General features: G+C 50.4%; 1 protein-coding gene across 6 annotated transcripts in view; it reads right to left on the reverse strand.

The window, feature by feature from the left end:
• Positions 1-8,414: 8,414 nt before the first annotated feature.
• TMPRSS5 (transmembrane serine protease 5) overlaps positions 8,415-18,253 on the reverse strand; it is a 29,854-nt gene continuing 20,015 nt past the window's right edge. For 2 of the 6 annotated variants that reach the window (XM_063635358.1, XM_063635354.1), the window contains exons 6-13: positions 18,036-18,149; positions 16,577-16,704; positions 15,659-15,821; positions 13,943-14,121; positions 11,699-11,797; positions 11,090-11,232; positions 10,624-10,776; positions 8,415-9,147 (exon numbers count right to left, since the gene is read on the reverse strand). In XM_063635358.1, the coding sequence (XP_063491428.1) occupies positions 9,133-9,147; positions 10,624-10,776; positions 11,090-11,232; positions 11,699-11,797; positions 13,943-14,121; positions 15,659-15,821; positions 16,577-16,704; positions 18,036-18,149 (994 nt within the window). In that variant the 3' untranslated portion in view covers positions 8,415-9,132. The remainder of the gene's footprint in view (positions 9,148-10,623; positions 10,777-11,089; positions 11,233-11,698; positions 11,798-13,942; positions 14,122-15,658; positions 15,822-16,576; positions 16,705-18,035; positions 18,150-18,253) is intronic. The other 4 variants (XM_055273177.2, XM_055273179.2, XM_063635360.1 and 1 more) reach the window with 4 other exon arrangements.

Genomic DNA, 18,253 nt, shown 5'->3' on the forward strand with positions numbered 1-18,253 from the left:
TTTCGTGGATTAGAAACAGCATTTTGCCTTGGGCTTTTTATTCTGTGCAAATAGGTTGGTATGGAAACCATGCTTCTGAGGTTGCAATCAAAACACCATTTGCCTCTATTGGTGTTCTTAAAATGTTACATGCTGATAGTAGATGAGAAATTTTTACATTTACCACATCAATTCTTTCTTGTCAACAAGCATCTATCTATAAATGGTTGTAAAGTAATTGTAGCAAACTCTTTCAAAATATTCCATATTTGTGCTCTAACAGCAAACAATAAATATAGCTACTTTACAGCATCTGTCTCCAACTAGATGGTAAGCCCCCTGAAGGCAGTGATATTTCATTCATTTCTGGGTGCTCAAGGATTAGATAGGGAATGGCACCAAGGAGACATTCAATCAATGAGGTTTGATTGGATAAACAAGACAACTGGCAGATTTGCCAACACAGGTTAACCACAACCTTTTACACTGGCCTAGCCCTACACAACCTTCAAAGCCTTCTTGCTACTTTACTTGGTCTTCCCACCTTTTCCACAAGTTAAACAGGCAACATATTATTAGTTCCATTATGCGGAGGAGAAAATAGACACTCAGCAAAGTCCAGTGACTTAGCTGGGCTTGTCAACAAGCACCGGAATCCAGGTTAGAACCCAGGCTTGTCAGCTCCTGGGCCAACACCCTCCCCTCCTCCCCACGCAACCCCCTGCCCTGCCCCACTCCACCGAATGCCTCCACACGTTGAGCAGGAAGTACCTGCTCAACAGGCTCCAGAACACCTGCAACTGGCTCCCATACCTTCTCCGCTGTTTCATGGGCATCCTCTATGGTGATTTAGTTTAATGCAGACCTCTCCAAAATGCATCTGGACTCACACCCCAGCTCCTCTTCCACAGCTTTTCCTTGACCCTGCACATCCGTTTTTTCCTAATTAGCTTTGGCTTACCTTAGTTTTCACTGAAGTCTGCCCTGTGAGAGTTCTGGAGTACGGTGTATTTGTACACTAGAGTTTTTTTCGGGGTTTATTGACATTAATTTCTAGGAGGCCATGTGAGTGGGGATGATAATGAATCACTCTGGGTACTTTTCCGCAGAGAATGAGCTCAGGACCACCATGGGGGCTGGGCTGATACGGACGTGGAGCTCCCTGAAATATAATCAGGGGATGCTTTACAGTGCTTTAGGGAAGTGGGGACTCACAGGAGAGAGGTCTATTTCTGTCATCTTGCCTTTTTGTCTCACTCCAGCGGTTAGGAGTAACCATCAATACCCATGGAGACCAGATGGGAGAAGCCCTCCCTGCTCCGGGCTGCTCACTTTAGAGGACCCGCCCCCTGCAGGGCCAAGACCAGAGTGAGGCAGGAGCCAGCCTGCCTTTGTATGACCCTGAGAGTGATGCCTCCTTAAATTTTGCACTGAGGCACATCACCTGCCTCGCCCTAGTCCCAGCCCTGCTGTCCTGGCCCTTCTTTGACCAGACTCACCTTAAGGGGAGAATTTGCAATGTTGATGTCCTGTGCCTACCCAGACCTGTGTCTCTGTCTCTAGATCCTGAAATTCCCAAGGTCCCTGAGCCCGCTTCCAGAGGCTGCACAGGTGCCCCTGCTGGGCATACCCCTAAGCAGGTTGGAGTGTCTGCACGACTGTGCAGAGGGGCCTTAGCAGACGGCCCTGGCTGAGGGCATGGGAAGAAAAGGTGGCCAGAAGCCTACTCTCTTCATCAACCAAGCTCCAGGACAGAATCCAAAAATTCAAGAATTCAAAATTTGGATCTGACCTTCCATATTTTTATATGGTCTATTTTTTATGGTAAGAAGATAGAACGTTTTTAGTTTGACAGTTAGGGTGATGTGTTACTTTGAACTATTTAGACATGTGGTATATGGGCCTCTATCCACACTCTTGTCTGGACCCCACAAATGTGAGCCTGGAGGAGTCTTGACAGAGGGTGACCTAAACTTCAGAAGACTCTGTGGAGAAATGACCCCTCCACACACACCTACTACTGTAGGTCTCTATTTCTTGTATAGGACCATTGCAATTAATTCTTCATCCTGATTTATGATCCTGCCTGCCAGGTAAAGTGTCCAGGTGGTATGTGAGCATGTGTATGAGGGGATAGGCTTAACGTGGTCACTCACAAAGGATGAGCCATTTTTGCTGAGGATGAAGCATGGTTATTTGCATGAGAATTTCCCTGACATTGTCCATTGAAGGAGGCAGCTAAACATAGTGGGGCCCTGCACGTGGAAAGCAGCTGGAATCAGATCTGTCCCTCGCACAATTAGGGGAGAAGCTCTGCAGAGTCTTAACTCAGCGTCCTTACACTTCCTCCCTTCAGTCAAGCACAGTGACTCACATCTGTAATCCCACCACATTGGGAGGCCGAGGCAAGCGGATCATTTGAGGTCAGAAGTTCGAGTCCCTCCCTTTCTCTGCTTCCTTCAGGCCCTTCAAGCTTCCCACAAAATCAACACATACGCGTGCACATGGATCCTGTGATCTCTCAGAGCCTCCCAAGCCCCCCAGGCTTTCCACTCTCCTGCTACCTTCTGCCACCAGTTTTGACCCATTAGGACTGACGTCATGAAAATTGAGGCCCATCTTTTGGTGGCCCCAGGGACAGTACAATGTCACCAAAACATGGGCTGTACAGCCTTAGACACACATGCAGGGGTAACATACCTGCAAGGTCATCTTCAGCTGCAAGGTTCCAAGTCTCAGCCACCACCCAGGCCCACCCAGCCCCAGGCAGGCTAGGCCGTGATAAAAGTTATTTCTGGATTGCGTCCATTATCAGGAGCAGGAGTGACAGACGAGCTCAGCTGGAGCCCTTTCTTCTGGGATCCTCACTGGTAACACACTCTGTCAGGCCCACCACGTGCCACTGGATTTGGAGATTCTTGGACCCCAGCTGCCTGCCGATGGTTCTGCTAGCCCAAAACTTGGTTCACTGTCCCACCTCATGTGGGAAAAGGCTGGTGGCTGGTGGGGACACTCTGGCCCCTGATGGTTGGGGAGGAGTTGGTCTAAATCCACTCCTGCCAGCCTCACCTTCGCCTTCCACCACCCACCTGGGTCCCTCCAGAAAACCTTGCAAGGTCTGACTTTCTGCCTGGGCCTCAGCAGTCCTCTCAACTGTTCCAGCCCCCTCCTGGATCCACTATACAAATACAGGCTCACTGCCAAGACGTGGGAACAACAAATCTTCCCTCATTCTTTTATTCATGTCCTCACCTCTGCAGAGAGTGCTGAGGAAAAACAAACCCCACAAAATCCCTGTGGGCTCTGGCAGTCGGGCAGTCTCTTCTTTGCTCCTCTCTGATGATCTTGGGAAGGCAAAGGCCAGGAGAAGAAGCCCATCCAGCTCCCGTAGGGGCGGCAGGCCCTTCTCCTCCTCCTCCTGAGTGGGCCCAACCACTCGAAGCCAGCACCTGTAACATGCTGAGCCTGCACCAGGCTCTGGGGACCAGAAATCAGAGTGACCTGAGTGGTCTTTGTGGTAGAGAGGAAATTCCTTTGGCTGCCTTTGTGGAGCTGGGGTCCATGAGGCTTCAGACAGAGCCTGGGGTATCAGAAAGTGAGCTGGAGAGCACCTAAAAAACTGCTAGATTGAGGGGCTCAACCTTTCCTTGAATCTTTGCCCAGGGTACAAATGCTAGGTACAGCAACATGGCGAAAGCTGCCTTCCAAGTCTTTTGCCCAGTTTCTATTGCTCCCATGGATCCAGAGGGCTCCCAGCGACAGCAGCCTTGCAGTGCTGTGAAGCTATAGCAAGCTGACTTCTGTAGATCTGTCCCAGGGAACAGGCTCCTCCGAAAGGTTATCCAAACTGGAAGTGGTGGGCAGACATCTCAAGAGGCAAAAGAAGTTTGAGTTAAAGCTGGTCTGACAAGGCAGCTCCCGTGGAGACCATTTTGCCCAGACTTCTAAGTTGACAGATGAGAGACCAAAATCCAGGGAGACTGAGTCACCTGCCTGAGCAGCACGTTCCCACGTGGGATGTAATGGGACTCTGCATCTAGAACCATTGTTTCCTACTATCAGATGTCACAGCCAGAGGTTCCTTGGAAGGGAGAAAGCTCCGAGATGATCCCAGCCCTTTGCAAGTCTCTGCCTTCCTGGAGCCCACGTGCTGTTCCGGGAGAGGCTAAGTAGCAAGAACTCTGCCTCTGCAGCCACGACTTCTCTCTCCACTCTGTTTGATTCCCCAGCTTGGTTCCCTCCAGCACCACCTCCAGGTGAAAGCCTCCACAGATCCCCCCGGAGTGCTCCACCCTGGGGAGACTCCAAGCAGCCTGGCCTGCCTGGCCTCTTTCCCAGCCTTGAATGTGTGAGAAAGACCAGCCTCAGCCCTCAGGAGTGGGAAGCTGCTGCCTACCTACTTCCTTACGAACCTGCCTACAGGTGGAGGGATTTAACACACAGTTGAAAGAGTCATTAACAACACCTGGCTCTGATCAGTTTAGTAGGAAACAGAGTCCTGAGGGTGGGGCACACCCTGAGTGTTCACTGTGGCATGTCTGCTAGGGAGGTAGAGACAGGGCTCAGTACCAGGATGCTGGACTGGAAAGTGGGGGCAGGTGAAGGCAGGTTTTCCTTTGAGTAGCCATGGAGCAGCAAGAGGGTCCTGAGAGCATGGCCAGGAGACAGCAGAGGAGAGAGGAGAGAAGCATCAGAGGGACTTGGGAAAACATCTGACAGCTACCAAACCAGCTCTAAGCATTTATAGCATTTCCAGTTTTGTCCTATTGTGGGTGAGCCAAGCACCTCCAAAAAGAAAAGATAAGCGCCTGAGAAATGTTCCTGAGGAATGGCAGGGCCGCCCCTTGTTCCCAGAAACCCTTTTAGGAAAAGCATGACTCCACAGAAGGTGTCAGGAGGGGAGAACCTGAATCTGATGCTAGAGGGATCCTGAACCCTCTAGCATCCTTGAGACCCCATAAGCACATAGAAGAAGAGGGAAGGGATCTGCACCCATCATGGCAGCCACGAATGACCCTCTTGGAACGTCTCAGGAGGCTCGAAAGTTCTGCCCAAGCAGGTGGGATGCTGAATCCTACCGGATGAAGACAGAGGTTTCCCTCATATAGAATTGCTCTGACTTCTATAACAATAGGCTCTTGGAATTCCCTGAGCAATTACTACCTCCCCACTCAGCTCTATGCCTGGCTGGCTACTAGGAATTTATTGCAAATAAGTATCATTTCTCCAATAAGACAGTCGGCTTTTCTACCTCCAAATTCCCTACAGAGCTTAAGAGTGCTGGGAACCCAGCTGGTCCTCATTAAGGCCCTTCTGAACCCGAATCTTCCCAATCTTCCTGGCCCCACCTCCACCCCTTCATTCCAGGAGCAGGCTCAGGGGAACAGAGCTGGCCAAGCCACTCGCTTCCCTTCCCTTTCCAAAGAGCTGGACTGGCAGATGCTAACAAGGAAAGTGAGAGCTTCTGCATCTGCAGATCTGACTGGTAGCCTGGCCAAAGAGAACAGGAACTTCTGTATAGTAAGCAAGGAATCTTTATTAGCAAATTCTCTAATTAGGGTACCCTTTATAGCTCTCCTATAGGAGTTATTCATTTGTAAGTTTTAGTCAAGACCATGAATCTCAGGGAGAACTGGAAATTTCTTTTTTTTTTTTTTGAGACGGAGTCTCGCTCTGTCGCCCAGGCTGGAGTGCAGTGGCGCAATCTCTGCTCACTGCAAGCTCCGCCTCCCGGGTTCACGCCATTCTCCTGCCTCAGCCTCTCCGAGTAGCTGGGACTACAGGCGTCCGCCACCACGCCCGGCTAATTTTTTTGTATTTTTAGTAGAGATGGGGTTTCACCGTGGTCTCGATCTCCTGACCTCGTGATCCGCCCGCCTCGGGCTCCCAAAGTGCTGGGATTAAAAGCATGAGCCACCGCGCCCGGCCAGAACTGGAAATTTCTAAGAGTATTGCCTGAGAAGGGTCTTTGGCAGGAGCCTCTTAAATTCCTGGGTTTTGGTTCCTTCATCTATAAAAAAGTAGGTGTGGGAGGCCGCGTGTAGTGGCTCACGGCTGTAATCCAGCACTTTGGGAGACCAAGGCAGGTGGATCACTTGAGGCCAGGAGTTCGAGACCAGCCTGGCCAACATGGCGAAACCCCATCTCTACTAAAAAAAAATGTACACAAAAAATTAGCCAGGCTTGGTGGCACACACCTGTAGTCCCAGCCACTCAGGAAGCTGAGGCATGAGAATCGCTTGAACCTGGGAGGCAGAAGTTGCAGTGAACCAAGATCGTGCCACTGCACTCTAGTCTGGGTGACAGAGTAAGACTGTCTCAAAAAAAAAAAAGGTAGGTGTGCCAATGCATTACTATAAGCAGGTGACTTACACCAGGTGATCTGAGCAAGTACCTTCCAATTCTATTCTTCTGTGCAATACTGGACCATCTCATTCATTCACGTGCATGACAGTGATTTGGATTTAGAGTAAAAAGACCCACGGTTGACACTGTGGCTCTGGTGCTTACCAGCTGGGTGGTCTTGGGGGAGTCACTTAATCTCTCTGAATTAATTTTCTCATCTGGAAAATTAGGACAATAATAAGAATATCTGCACCACATAGATTTGTGAGCTCCCACATATGGGCATGTTTTCTAAATGGTAAAACACTATTCAAATGTTACTGATTATTGAAAGACCTTGATGGCTGTAATTTTTTTAAACTCCCTTTAAATATGCAAATGATTATGATTGACATCAGAAACACAAAAAAGATCACAGCTGCTGGATTTGCTGTTAACTTATCCCTGCCCAGGGGGATCCACTACCCCAACAGTGCCTCCTGAGGCAGGGACTTAAGGGAGCTGGGCAGTTAATGTTGATCTCAGGGTAGAGGCTGAAAGTCTGATGTCCAGGGACACAGGGCGAGACTATTTTGCCATTCAGCAGAACTTCTCCCACGTTGCTTCTACAATTTGACAGCAGACTCCCAGCAACTACTTCCCTGGTTAATAAACTGGCAGTAAATTGAAACCTTCATTTTCTAGTGCACTTCATGTAAAGGGAGCAGACCCTCTAGAAATGAGTAATCATTTCTACAACTCCTCAAAAAATATGCTGATAAACTCACAAAGTTCTGTTATTGCTAAACACTAATTGCATTTCCTTGGGTAAGCACAAAAAATTCACTGCAGTTTTTATAAACAAGAAGCCAATTACATTTTAACTGCTAGAGAGGAGAGAGTTGGGGAGAGGCTTACCCATGGAAATGCTACCTGGGCATAAAACTCAAAAAGAAAGGCCAAGTCAAAAGGCCCAGTTCCAAAACAAGAGCTAAGAAGGAGAGATGGGGCCTGGTGCGATGGCTCACACCTGTAATATCAGCACTTTGGGAGGGCGAGGCAGGTGGATCACCTGAGGTCAGGAGTTCGAGACCAGCCTGGCCAACATGGTGAAATCCCATCTCTACTAAAAATACAAAAAATTAACCAGGCATGGTGGCTGTAGTGCGCCTGTAATCCCCGCTACTCGGGAGGCTGAGGTAGGAGAATTGCCTGAAGGCAGGAGGCAGAGGTTGCAGTGAGCCAAGATGGTGCCACTGCACTCCAGCCTGAGTGACAGAGCAAGACTCCGTCTCAAAAAAAAAAAAAAAAAAAAAGGAGAGAGAAGGAGACCTGGGCCTTGCAGGGAAACCAAACCTTTCCAAGCGAGCATTGACTTAAGTGGTTCTCAGACTCAAGATCTCCCAGCACCTGGATGGCTAAGGCTTTTCATTGCAGATCACGACACGTAGATTTTTTTTTTTTTGAGATGGAGTCTCGCTCTGTCACCCAGGCTGGAGTGCAGTGGCGTGATCTCGGCTCACTGCCAGCTCTGCCTCCTGGGTTCACACCATTCTCCTGCCTCAGCCTCCCAAGTAGCTGGGACTACTGGTGCCCACCATCATGCCTGGCTAATTTTTTGTATTTTTAGTTTCACTGTGTTAGCCAGGATGGTCTCTATCTCCTGACCTCGTGATCTGCCGGCCTCGGCCTCCCAAAGTGCTGGGATTACAGGCGTGAGCCACCGCGCCCAGCCAACATACAGATTTAACAAATTTAAAGAATTAAACAAACCCCATTTCTACAAAAAAATACAAAAGAAGAATTAGCCGTGTGTGGTGGCATGCACCTGTAAGTCCCAGCTACCAGAAAGGTTGAGGTGGGAGGATCCACTGAGCCCACAACATCAAGGCTGCAGTGAGCAGAGGTGGTGCCGCTGCACTCCGGCCTGGGCAAAACAAATAAGCACAAACCAAAATTCTCGAGTAGATGAGCAGGAGTCAGCACCAAAGCTTCAATATGTATAGAAGATAGAAGGAAAATTGTCATTCTACCCTGTAATGTGTGTTTGTGTGTGTGTGTGTGTGTCTGTCTGTCTTTGTGCGAGTGAGAGAGAGGGAGACAGAGAAAACTGGACCAAGACCATATATCACTTTAATAACAGAACTCCCTGGACCAGTTCACAGAACAGTCATTTAAAACCAACGTCCTAGACCAACTCCAACCTTCTTGTTTTCCAGTGCACCCACCCTATACAGGGCCAGCCAGAGCCAGGTGAGAACAGGAAGGGGAGTGGGGAGGGAGAGTGGAGAGGGTCCTGACTCCCGTAGGCTTCATCTGGGCTGGCCCAGACTTGACCCCATCTGCCCAGGAGCCTCTCAGCCATGGAGTCCTCTAGGGAGGCACTTAGCCCACCTGAGAGCACAGGGAAAAGGTGGGACTGGGGGCACCTCCCAGCACCCTCCCAAAAGACTCACACAGGGGCAGGGAGGGGAGAGGGCAGAAGGGCAGGCTTCCTGCTGCTTCCAGCAGCCTCTTCATCTCCAGCTCCTATCTCTCTCCTCCTCCCCCTCATCCCTCAGCAACCACAGTATGCCCAACTGAGCCCCAGCCTCTCTTCTGTCATTGAGTCTCTAGTGAGAAAGAGGACTCTGAAATCAGGGCCCAAAAGGAGAGACCTGGCGGCTGGGTGGCTGGCCGGTGGGTGGTGACTGTTCCTCACGCACAGTAGTGGGAGGTCCATGCGTTGCACGTCGGAGGCTACTGCCTCTCCTCCATTAGTGGAGCTGCTGGAGGCCCCAGGAAGCATGAGGCAGTAGTGCGCAGTGAGACTGGAGGAAACAGCAGGACTCAGAGGAGGGAGTCCTAGACCAAAAGGGAAAGGAAGCGATTCACAGCATGGCTCTACACTAGCCAAGTGACTTTCATTTTAGTAAATCACTTAACCATGCAGGGCCTTGATTTTCACTCCTATCAAATGGGGCTAAAAATATCTGCTGCTCGAGATTTTTTGTGAGATTTCTATGAGAAGATTAATGCATACATTTCTGTAAATTCCGAATGTATTATGTACCAACCCCCACCCCTGCCCAAACTCAGAGGAAGATGTTTTTCATGATCATCCCCTAAATTTGTAAAATACTTTATGTAATTAATGTTTGTTGTGTTTTGTTTTGTTTTTGAGACAGAGTCCTGCTCTGTCGCCCAGCCTGGAGTGCAGTGGCACTATCTCAGCTCACTGGAACCTCCGCCTCCCAGGTTTAAGCGATTCTCCTGCCTCAACCTCCCAAGTAGCTGGGTGCGTGCCACCATGCCCAGCTAATTTTTGCATTTTTGGTATAGATGGGGTTTCACCATGTTGGCCAGGCTGGTCTCGAACTCCTGACCTCGTGATCCGCCCACCTCGTCCGCCCAAAGTGCTAGGATTACAGGCGTGAGCCACCCCACCCGACCAGTAATGTGTTTTTATACACATTATCTCACTTGGCCTTCCCATTGAACAGATGAAGGAGAGTGGCTTGTCCGGAGTCACACAATTTATGTAGATGCAGAACCCGAACTGCTAAATGCTGAGCTCTCTCCACAGTGCAGGGAATGTGGCCACTAGTAACTGCCTTAGAGACCAGGGATGAATGATGGTAACAGATATACACGGGCGCGGTGGCTCACGCCTGTAATCCCAGCACTTTGGGAGGCCAAGGCTGGTGGATCACCTGAGCTCGGGAGTTCAAGACCAGCCTGACCAACATGGTGAAACCCATCTCTACTAAATACAAAAAACTAGCCAGGCGTGGTGGCGCATGCCTGTAATCCCAGCTACTTGGGAGGCTGAGGCAGGAGAATTGCTTGAACCCGGGAGGTAGAGGTTGCAGTGAGCTGAGATTGCGCCATTGTACTCCTGCCTGGGCAACAAGAGCAAAACTCCATCTCAAAAAAAAAAAACAAAAAACACTACAGATCACTCACTCTAAGCCTAGCACTGTGCTAGGCATTGTACGGGTCTTATTTAATAGCATATAACAATAGCATATAAGTAGCCACGATGGTTATTATCAGGAAATTAAGGTTTACCAAAGTTAGAAACTTGCCAAAGGTCGACACGGGAAATGGTAGATCTGGGATACAAATTCAGGCATAATCTTACCCAGTTCATCCTTAAATTGATAGAAATCCAATGGATTCAATGTTTAAGCTTCACTTCTTCCTCCACTCACTCTGGGGAACATGTCCTAGGCCCCTCCCCAGCCCCCCGCAGGGCCCGGGCCTAAGGGGTAAGGTTCCTTGCATTCTAGGGCAGGTCCTTTAGAAACCTCCCTGCCCTACTCCTGCCCCCACACTCACCTGAGCAGTGTCATGGATCCAGTCCAGAAACTCAGCTACCTTGGCGTAGACACCTGGGTGATTGGGCTCTGCACAGCCACGCCCCCAGCTGACCACCCCCACCAGGCGCCATGTGTCCCCATCTGGGCACACCAGGGGGCCCCCGCTATCTCCCTGAGGGATCCAGGCATGGAGACACAGAGAAACAGCCAGTTAGTTCTTCCTGATGGAGAGTACCAGACCACTATGGCAAGTGGAATCTCCTTACTGGGCCCCTCCTGCTTCTAGCTGAGATACCTGCTGGCCTCACCCCTCCTTAAACCCTTAGCATGGGCTCCAGACTTGCCTAAGTGCCCCTCCTTCTAGAGAGGCTGTCTCACACCACCGACAAGCTCAGACCAGGGCAGGGGGCCAAGTCATAGCAAGCCCCCTTCCCTCCCACCCCCACCTCCACCCCCACCCTCGCCCCAGACACCAGAGGCCACACCTGGCATGCATCAGCCCTTCCGTCCAAGTAGCCAGCACAAAGCATGCGGGGGGTGAGGGCTCCACTGTACACGCAAGAGCTGTTGCAGAGCTGAGTGCTGAGCAGGGGCACCACCGTGTCCTGGAGCATATCTGAGCTGTAAGCTATGAGAGACACCGAGAAAAACTGTAGGGCACAAAGCAAGGCCCAGGCAGGCAGAACAGCAAGAGGGGAGGTAATTAAAAGTCCCGGAGACAGGGAGACCCAAAGAGGCGAGCCCAGGTTGGGAGCTGTGGACCCTGAGCAAGGAAGCAGTAGGCTATCAGACGTGGGGGCTGGGAGTGGGAAGAGGAGGAAGACTCACACATACACCAATTGTGAGACCATGGCGCTCCTGGGACAAGGGGACGGGGAGTAAAAGGGTCTGGGTTTAGGGAAAACTTGCAGTAGACGTTCTCCCCAGAAAGGCCCAAGCAGGGAAGACTGGAGCCCCCAGGCCTGGCCAAGGGTGATGCCAGGGAAAAACAGAGCTGGCACTGTCATGTGGCCGGGGGATGTGGCCTTGCCTCACCCTGTGAAGAATGCCTCCCACACCCGCTCCTGCACCGAGGGCCCAGGGAGCTGACTCACTATGGCTAGGGTCGGTGTGGCCCCAGCCAGACACCCAGCACTGCGAGCCCTTCGGAAAATGCTGCTCCTTGGCTGGCAGGCACACAGCGCCCACAGTGTCTGTAGAGAGGCACATGGTCCTGGTTCCCAGTCAGGCTTGGCTTCCCCCACTGCAGAGCCTGGGCGAAGGACCCAGGACTGCCAGGTCCTCCTCACCCCCCTTCTCAAACAGTCCTGGTTTCTGGGTTCCACCAGCCAGGCCTCCTAGATGGCTATGCAAGTGGGGCACTGTCCCGTCTTTGGGGTCCCCTGTCACAGAGGACAGCATGCAAACTGCAGTGTGCATGGCGCCCCCTAGGGGTGGACAGGGCCCATGCTGCCCCCTCCCCACACCTGGGGATGGAGTAGGGGTGAAAATTCTTTCAGGCCATGGGTACCCAACTTCTAATGAGGACAGTGTTTCCAAAAACATGTGGCATATCCAATGGGTGCAGCCATGCATGATTTTAGGTAGTACATAGGCACGCCATTGAGTAAAGCATTCACTTGGGGAGAGTGACATGTCCTTTTCAATTCTTTTTCAGTCCCTCTAACCGCGTCACAGAGAAAGACTTTGTTTGGTGCTGGTCTGTGCCTTTCTTACTGCCCGCTATCTTCCCACCAAACAGGAGACAGCACGCCCAGGTGCAGCAACTTCTGCAGCAGACTCGGCTACCTATAACTTCCACAATGATTTCTTTTCATGCTACATATTTTTGTGGTTAGTATCTATTTATTATAAGTAACATAGGTTCTCTAGTTAGGTAAGTAATATAGGTTATCTAGCTAGAGATACTAATTATTATCTATTTACTATACCTATTTTGTATATTTAAATAGTAAATATGCTATTTACTTACTATACTATATAGTAAATATACTATTTATTATAACTAAATAAGTATATTTAAAAGAGAAATACTGCTACATTAGATACCCATGTAGTATGTACTACTTAGATACTAATATAGTAGTATTTTTCTTTTAAATATACTTATTTCGGTCAACTAAGAAACTTTTCTTTTCTTTTCTTTTCTTTTCTTTTTTTTTTTTTTTGAGACGGAGTCTTGCTTTGTCACCCAGGCTGGAGTGCAGTGGCACGATCCCAGTTCACTGCAATCTCTGCCTTGCAGGTTCAAGTGATCCTCCTGCTTCAGCCTTCTGAGTAGCTGGGACTACAGGCATGAGCTACCACGCCCAACTCATTTTTGTATTTTTGGTAGAGACGGGGTTTCACCATGTTGGCCAGGCTGGCCTTGAACTCCTGACCTCAAGTGATCTGCCCACCTCACCCTCCTAAAGTGCTGGGATTACAGGCATGAGCTGCCACGCCCAGCCTTGGAAATATTATCTGTTGAATGATAGTTCACGTATGTGATAAAATTTGCGAAATGTGTATGGCAATGACTGTTATTTGGGAAACTTAAGGCTACAGGTGATGACGGGAGGGAGGAGTGTTACGTATATGTGAATGTATTTGTGTGTGTACAGTGTGCATGTTTGTGTGTGTGGTGTGTGTGCGCAAGTGTGTTCATGTGAGCACGTATGTGTGAGCATGTGTGAATGCTCGTGTGTGAGCCTATGTGCCTGTGACTGAGTGCATGTGTGTGTGTTCATAGGTGAATGCCCACATGCACATGTGTGTCGGGGAGAGTGGTTGCTGGTATGGCTCCAGCCTGGGCTCACCTTCTAGGGCAGGTGCAGCAGCAGGAGGAGCCCTGGCATCAGGCTTAGGAACTGTTTGCCACATGACCTTGAAGAGAGTTGCTTCCCTCCCTACACTGCAGTGCTCTTGTCTGTATCTACCTGTTTCATCTACCTATCAGGGTTGTTACAAGGACTGAAAGAGAAGATATTTGAAAAAATGTATCTCATAAACTGTAACATGGCACCAAATGGCTAGGACCTGAGGCTAGCCTGGGGACAGGGGTGGAGCAGCCTATTGGTGGATGGGGCAGCTGCTTTGGACCTCAAGGCAAAGCCCACCTGCAGCCCAGCCATGAAAAGGGTCTGAACCTCTTTTCCCAAAAGAGCCTGTACAAGAGTTGATAACAATTTCAGAACCCGGTGATGCCAAAATTCACTACAGTCCCAAAATAAATAGAATGTTTTAAGGTTTACGGTGTTCAGAGGAAACTTCAGAAATCAGCTCACCACTCTCCCACCCAGCCCCCGCCCTCTCTCGCCATGGTCTCCAGCCTGCCCACCCTCAAGCCAGTGCCGCACCTGAGAAGTTGAGAGGGGTCTGGAGCCTCAGGAGGGCGACATCGTAGTCATGATTCTGGGCACTGTAGAGGGGGTGTGGGATAATCCTCTCCACCACAGCCCCTTGGTAGGGCCTGACGGCACGGTGGCTGACCAGCCCCGCATGAACCCGCCAGCTGGACAGGTGGGCCAGCCTGAAACTGCACACAGGGGCCATGCTGAGCGGGGAAGGAAGGGGCAGAAGAGGTGTTCCTAAGCGAGGTAGCGGGTGGAGGAAGCTGGCCAGAGCAGCCATTGGTGGGGGGGGCCGTCAGCAGGCGGTAAGCTCCCAGACCCCACGGACTATGCCTCTTAGTATCACCCCAGCAGCCGGCAAGACACTGGGCATGCAGTAGGTGCTTAATAAATGCTCCAGGACTGATAGATAGAGAAGACTATGGGTCATCTGCAACCATCACTCCCTCTTTCCTGCATAACTTCCCTCCAAGTTTTATAACAAACACATAGAGGGCCTTGTGTCGGAAAAACTTCCCCTGGTCCTATCTCTCAACTTACTGTGTGTGATCAGGAGAGAGGCACTTCTCCCTCCCAGCCTCGGTAAAATGCGGATTACACTCTCTGCCCTGTTCGGCATCAAGAGAAGATCAAAGAGCTCATTCACTCATCATTCATTCATTCCTCCAAGTCACATTTATTAAGCACCTATTATATTCCAGGGACTGTTCTAGACCCTGGGGACACAGCAGCGGATAAATCTACAAAGAGATTTAGTGGTAAATAAGACTGAGAGTCCCTGCTCCTGCAGAGCTTCCCATCTAAAGGGAAAGAAACATATTAACCAAATAATTACATGGAAAATGATTGAGCCAAAGAGAAGCCTGAAGAAACACAGGGTGCTGTGAATGTGAAAGTATTTTTAACACTTAAAAGCTGATGAGGGGCCGGGCGCGGTGGCTCACACTTGTAATCCCAGCACTCTGGGAGGCCGAGGCGGGCGGATCACGAGGTCAGGAGATCGAGACCACAGTGAAACCCCGTCTCTACTAAAAAAATACAAAAAATTAGCCGGGCGCGGTGGCGGGCGCCTATAGTCCCAGCTACTCGGAGGCTGAGGCACGAGAATGGCGTGAACCCGGGAGGCGGAGCTTGCAGTGAGCCGAGATTGCGCCACTGCACTCCAGCCCGGGCGACAGAGCGAGACTCTGTCTCAAAAAAAAAAAAATTAAAAAAAATTAAAAAAGGCTGATGAGGCCAGGCACGGTGGCTCACGCCTGTTATCCCAGCACTTTGGGAGGCCGAGGCAGGCAGATCACCTGAGGTCAGGAGTTCGAGACCAGTCTGGCCAACATGGTGAAAACCCCATCTCTACTAAAAATACAAAAAATTAGCTGAGCATGGTGGTGCCCAGCTGAGGCACAAGAATCGCTTGAACCCAGGAGGTGAAGGTTGCAGTGAGCCAAGATTGCGCCACTGCACTCCAGCCTGGGCAACAAAGTGAGACTCCGTCTCAAAAAAAAAAAAAAAACTGATGAATATAAAGAACAAATCTTCATATTATTACTGTTCTTTGTGCAGATCTGTTCTTGATACCGAATGGGAGAACTTCACAAACACCCTTACCCTTTTGGAGCAAAAAGCTGGAGACAGTTGGACACGAACATTTGATACAGGACATACCAACAGCCAGACAGAAAGGGCAACTGAGGCTCTCTGTCCTCAGCAGCCGCAGAGACTTGCCTGTGCATACAATGTGCAGCAGTCACCACCCAGTGTGGCGCTAGCACAGAGCCCCCACACGTGTGCCGGAAGCCCAAGGCCACGCTGGCCTGCCACGGCCAGCGCCCAGGAGCCACAGACTGCCCACCAACTATCCGGGAAGCCAGGGGCCTCGCTCCACACTCTGCCAACAGAGATGGGTGAGATAGAAAGAGAGAGAGAGGTGAGTGTCAGCATGGTCCTAACTCTCAGGGAGCGTGGCCCAGTGCCAAGCCCCAGAGGGCCAGTGTGGACAGCTCTCCTTTCTTATTCCTGGTCCTAAGTATGGGGGATGGGAAGATAGAAGTGTTGATTTCACCCCTGCCTGCCCCATCCAGCTGTGGGCCCGCTGAGAGCAGAAACTGTATCTGCACTAATGGAGCCCCAGTATCTAACAGAATGCCCGTCCTGTAGTAAAGGTCGAAGTGTTGGTGTGTGGAAGGGTGTGTGAATGGACAGATGAAGAAACAGGTAGATGAACGGGAAGACCAATGAAAGGAACTCCACAGATTGCTTCCCGTTTGGTACCTGACTCACCACCTGCCCTTAGTTTCCTGAAGCTGCTAACAGGTCACTCAATAGCCAATAATAATTTCACCTCTGGGGCTCTCCAGAAGGTGGAGTTGGTGTCAGAGGCCAAGGAAGAGAGTGGCAGGTAGTGAAGGAAGGAGATCATCAGCCCAGATCTGTGGCTGGTGAGGGACATGATGGAGGCTTAGAAAGGGTTCTTCCGGGGCAGAACAGCAACTGCAAGAAGGGGCCTGGCAGGCAGATGGGCAGGTGGGCAAGACCCCTACCCCAGGCCCAGCAGAGCCTCACCATAGGGCTCTTCCACACTTGAGGCAGAGGGAACACCCCTTCCTCTCACCACCACCTCCCCTGGACCAAGATATGACTCACCAGAGCACCTGAGGGAAACAACTCGACCAGAAGTGCAGTTGTTCCTGCAAAACAGAGGTACCAACAAGAAGCTGGGCAGGGGCTGCCCTGCAGCCACACACATCCAAGGACGTGAAGAATAGGGGAGGCTGGTGGGGGTGGTGGATAGTTCTTAAGGCTGTCATGTAGCCACAGCCTGAAGAATACCACCATTTCCTTCCTGCCCCCACCCAAACACTCAGACCCCTCCTCATCACTGGTCCCCAGGACAGGAGCATACCTCCTGCCTAGTCTCCCAGAGGGCAACAGAAGGACTTCATGGTCCTTGCAGATCAACTGGGACATAGCGCGTTTACAGATGAGAAAGCCACACTGTTCCCACTAAGTGTCCTGAATGAATACACACTCAATGAATGAATGGATGGATAGGTGAGTGTGTGCGTGACTAGGGTTCTTCACCCCATGCTCCTTCCTAGGTGTGCTGTATTCTCCACCCTGGTCCCTCTGCCTGGGCCTTGCATATTCATATTCTTGCTCTCCTCTTTCCCCTCTTCTCTCTTAGCTCTTAGTTCCTTTTTTGACCAAAACTCTCTTCTCTTTCTTTACTCACCTCTTGCCCCTAGCAGTCCAATGTCTAGACCCTCTTAGTTTCTCCTAGTTTCCCAAATCCACAGCCCTCCTGGCTCTCCTGGAGGAGTCAGCCCCACCCCTACTTCCATTTTCTCATTCAGGTATCCAAGACAAGAACCCAGTCAGAACCTTCCCAACTCCAGCCACATTCCTGAGCACAGGAGCTGGAGAGGAGGGGCCTGAAGGAACAGTTCAAATTGGTAATGTGGTAATGGGGGTGCCCACCTTTCTATCCCAAGAGGCTGATAGGCACCTTGAGGAAGCCTAGGAAGGCACAAAGACCCTCTCTGCTTGTGCCCCAGTCATACCAGACCATCCCCAGGATCTGGGGAAGGGGCTGCTCCATTCCACAGCCCTCTTCTCTAGGAGACTCTCCAGACTACAAGCAACTCCTAGCCAGAGCAACTCAACCATCTCTCTCCTGAAATAATCTGAGTTATCCAAATAATGAGTGGCAGGATTCAGAGAGCACTTAGCTTGGAGACAGGAGCCTGGTTTCAAGGCTTGACTTGACTGCTTATTACATATGTGACCTTGGACAAGACTCTTTAACCTTATTAAGCCTCAGTTTCCTAACCTGTAAAATGGCGATGAGTACCATTTCACATCTTGTGACAATAATAACCAACCCTACATTTCTTGTGAAGGGCAAATAGCAGATGTGAAGTGGTGACAGACAGGGCTCACGTGAACTGAGTTTGTAATTTCTAACTAGGAAATGTTCCTCTTTGTCCTCCTATCTTAGACCACCAGTGTCCTCACCACCGGTATCCCAAGAAAGGAGATTTTTGCTGGATTGACCACCAGGAAGTAAGGGACCCCACTCACCTAACAGCCTCAGTAGTCCTACCTGGGCTGCCACGCCTCCTCCAGGAAGCCTCCCAGTCCAGGAGATAGCTGAGCGAACTCCTGGGAACTGGTGACTTTGATGTCAGTGAGGTTTACTCCCTTGTGGTGAGTGAGTCTTGGCAGAAGAAGGGAATAGAACAGGAGGAAATCATAACTGGAATGTGTACAAGATATAATACTAGTATAGTGACCGCAAGACTGTGATAATGACTACTGCTA

Source organism: Symphalangus syndactylus, chromosome 3 (assembly GCF_028878055.3).
Source record: "Symphalangus syndactylus isolate Jambi chromosome 3, NHGRI_mSymSyn1-v2.1_pri, whole genome shotgun sequence".
Lineage (NCBI taxonomy): Eukaryota > Metazoa > Chordata > Mammalia > Primates > Hylobatidae > Symphalangus > Symphalangus syndactylus.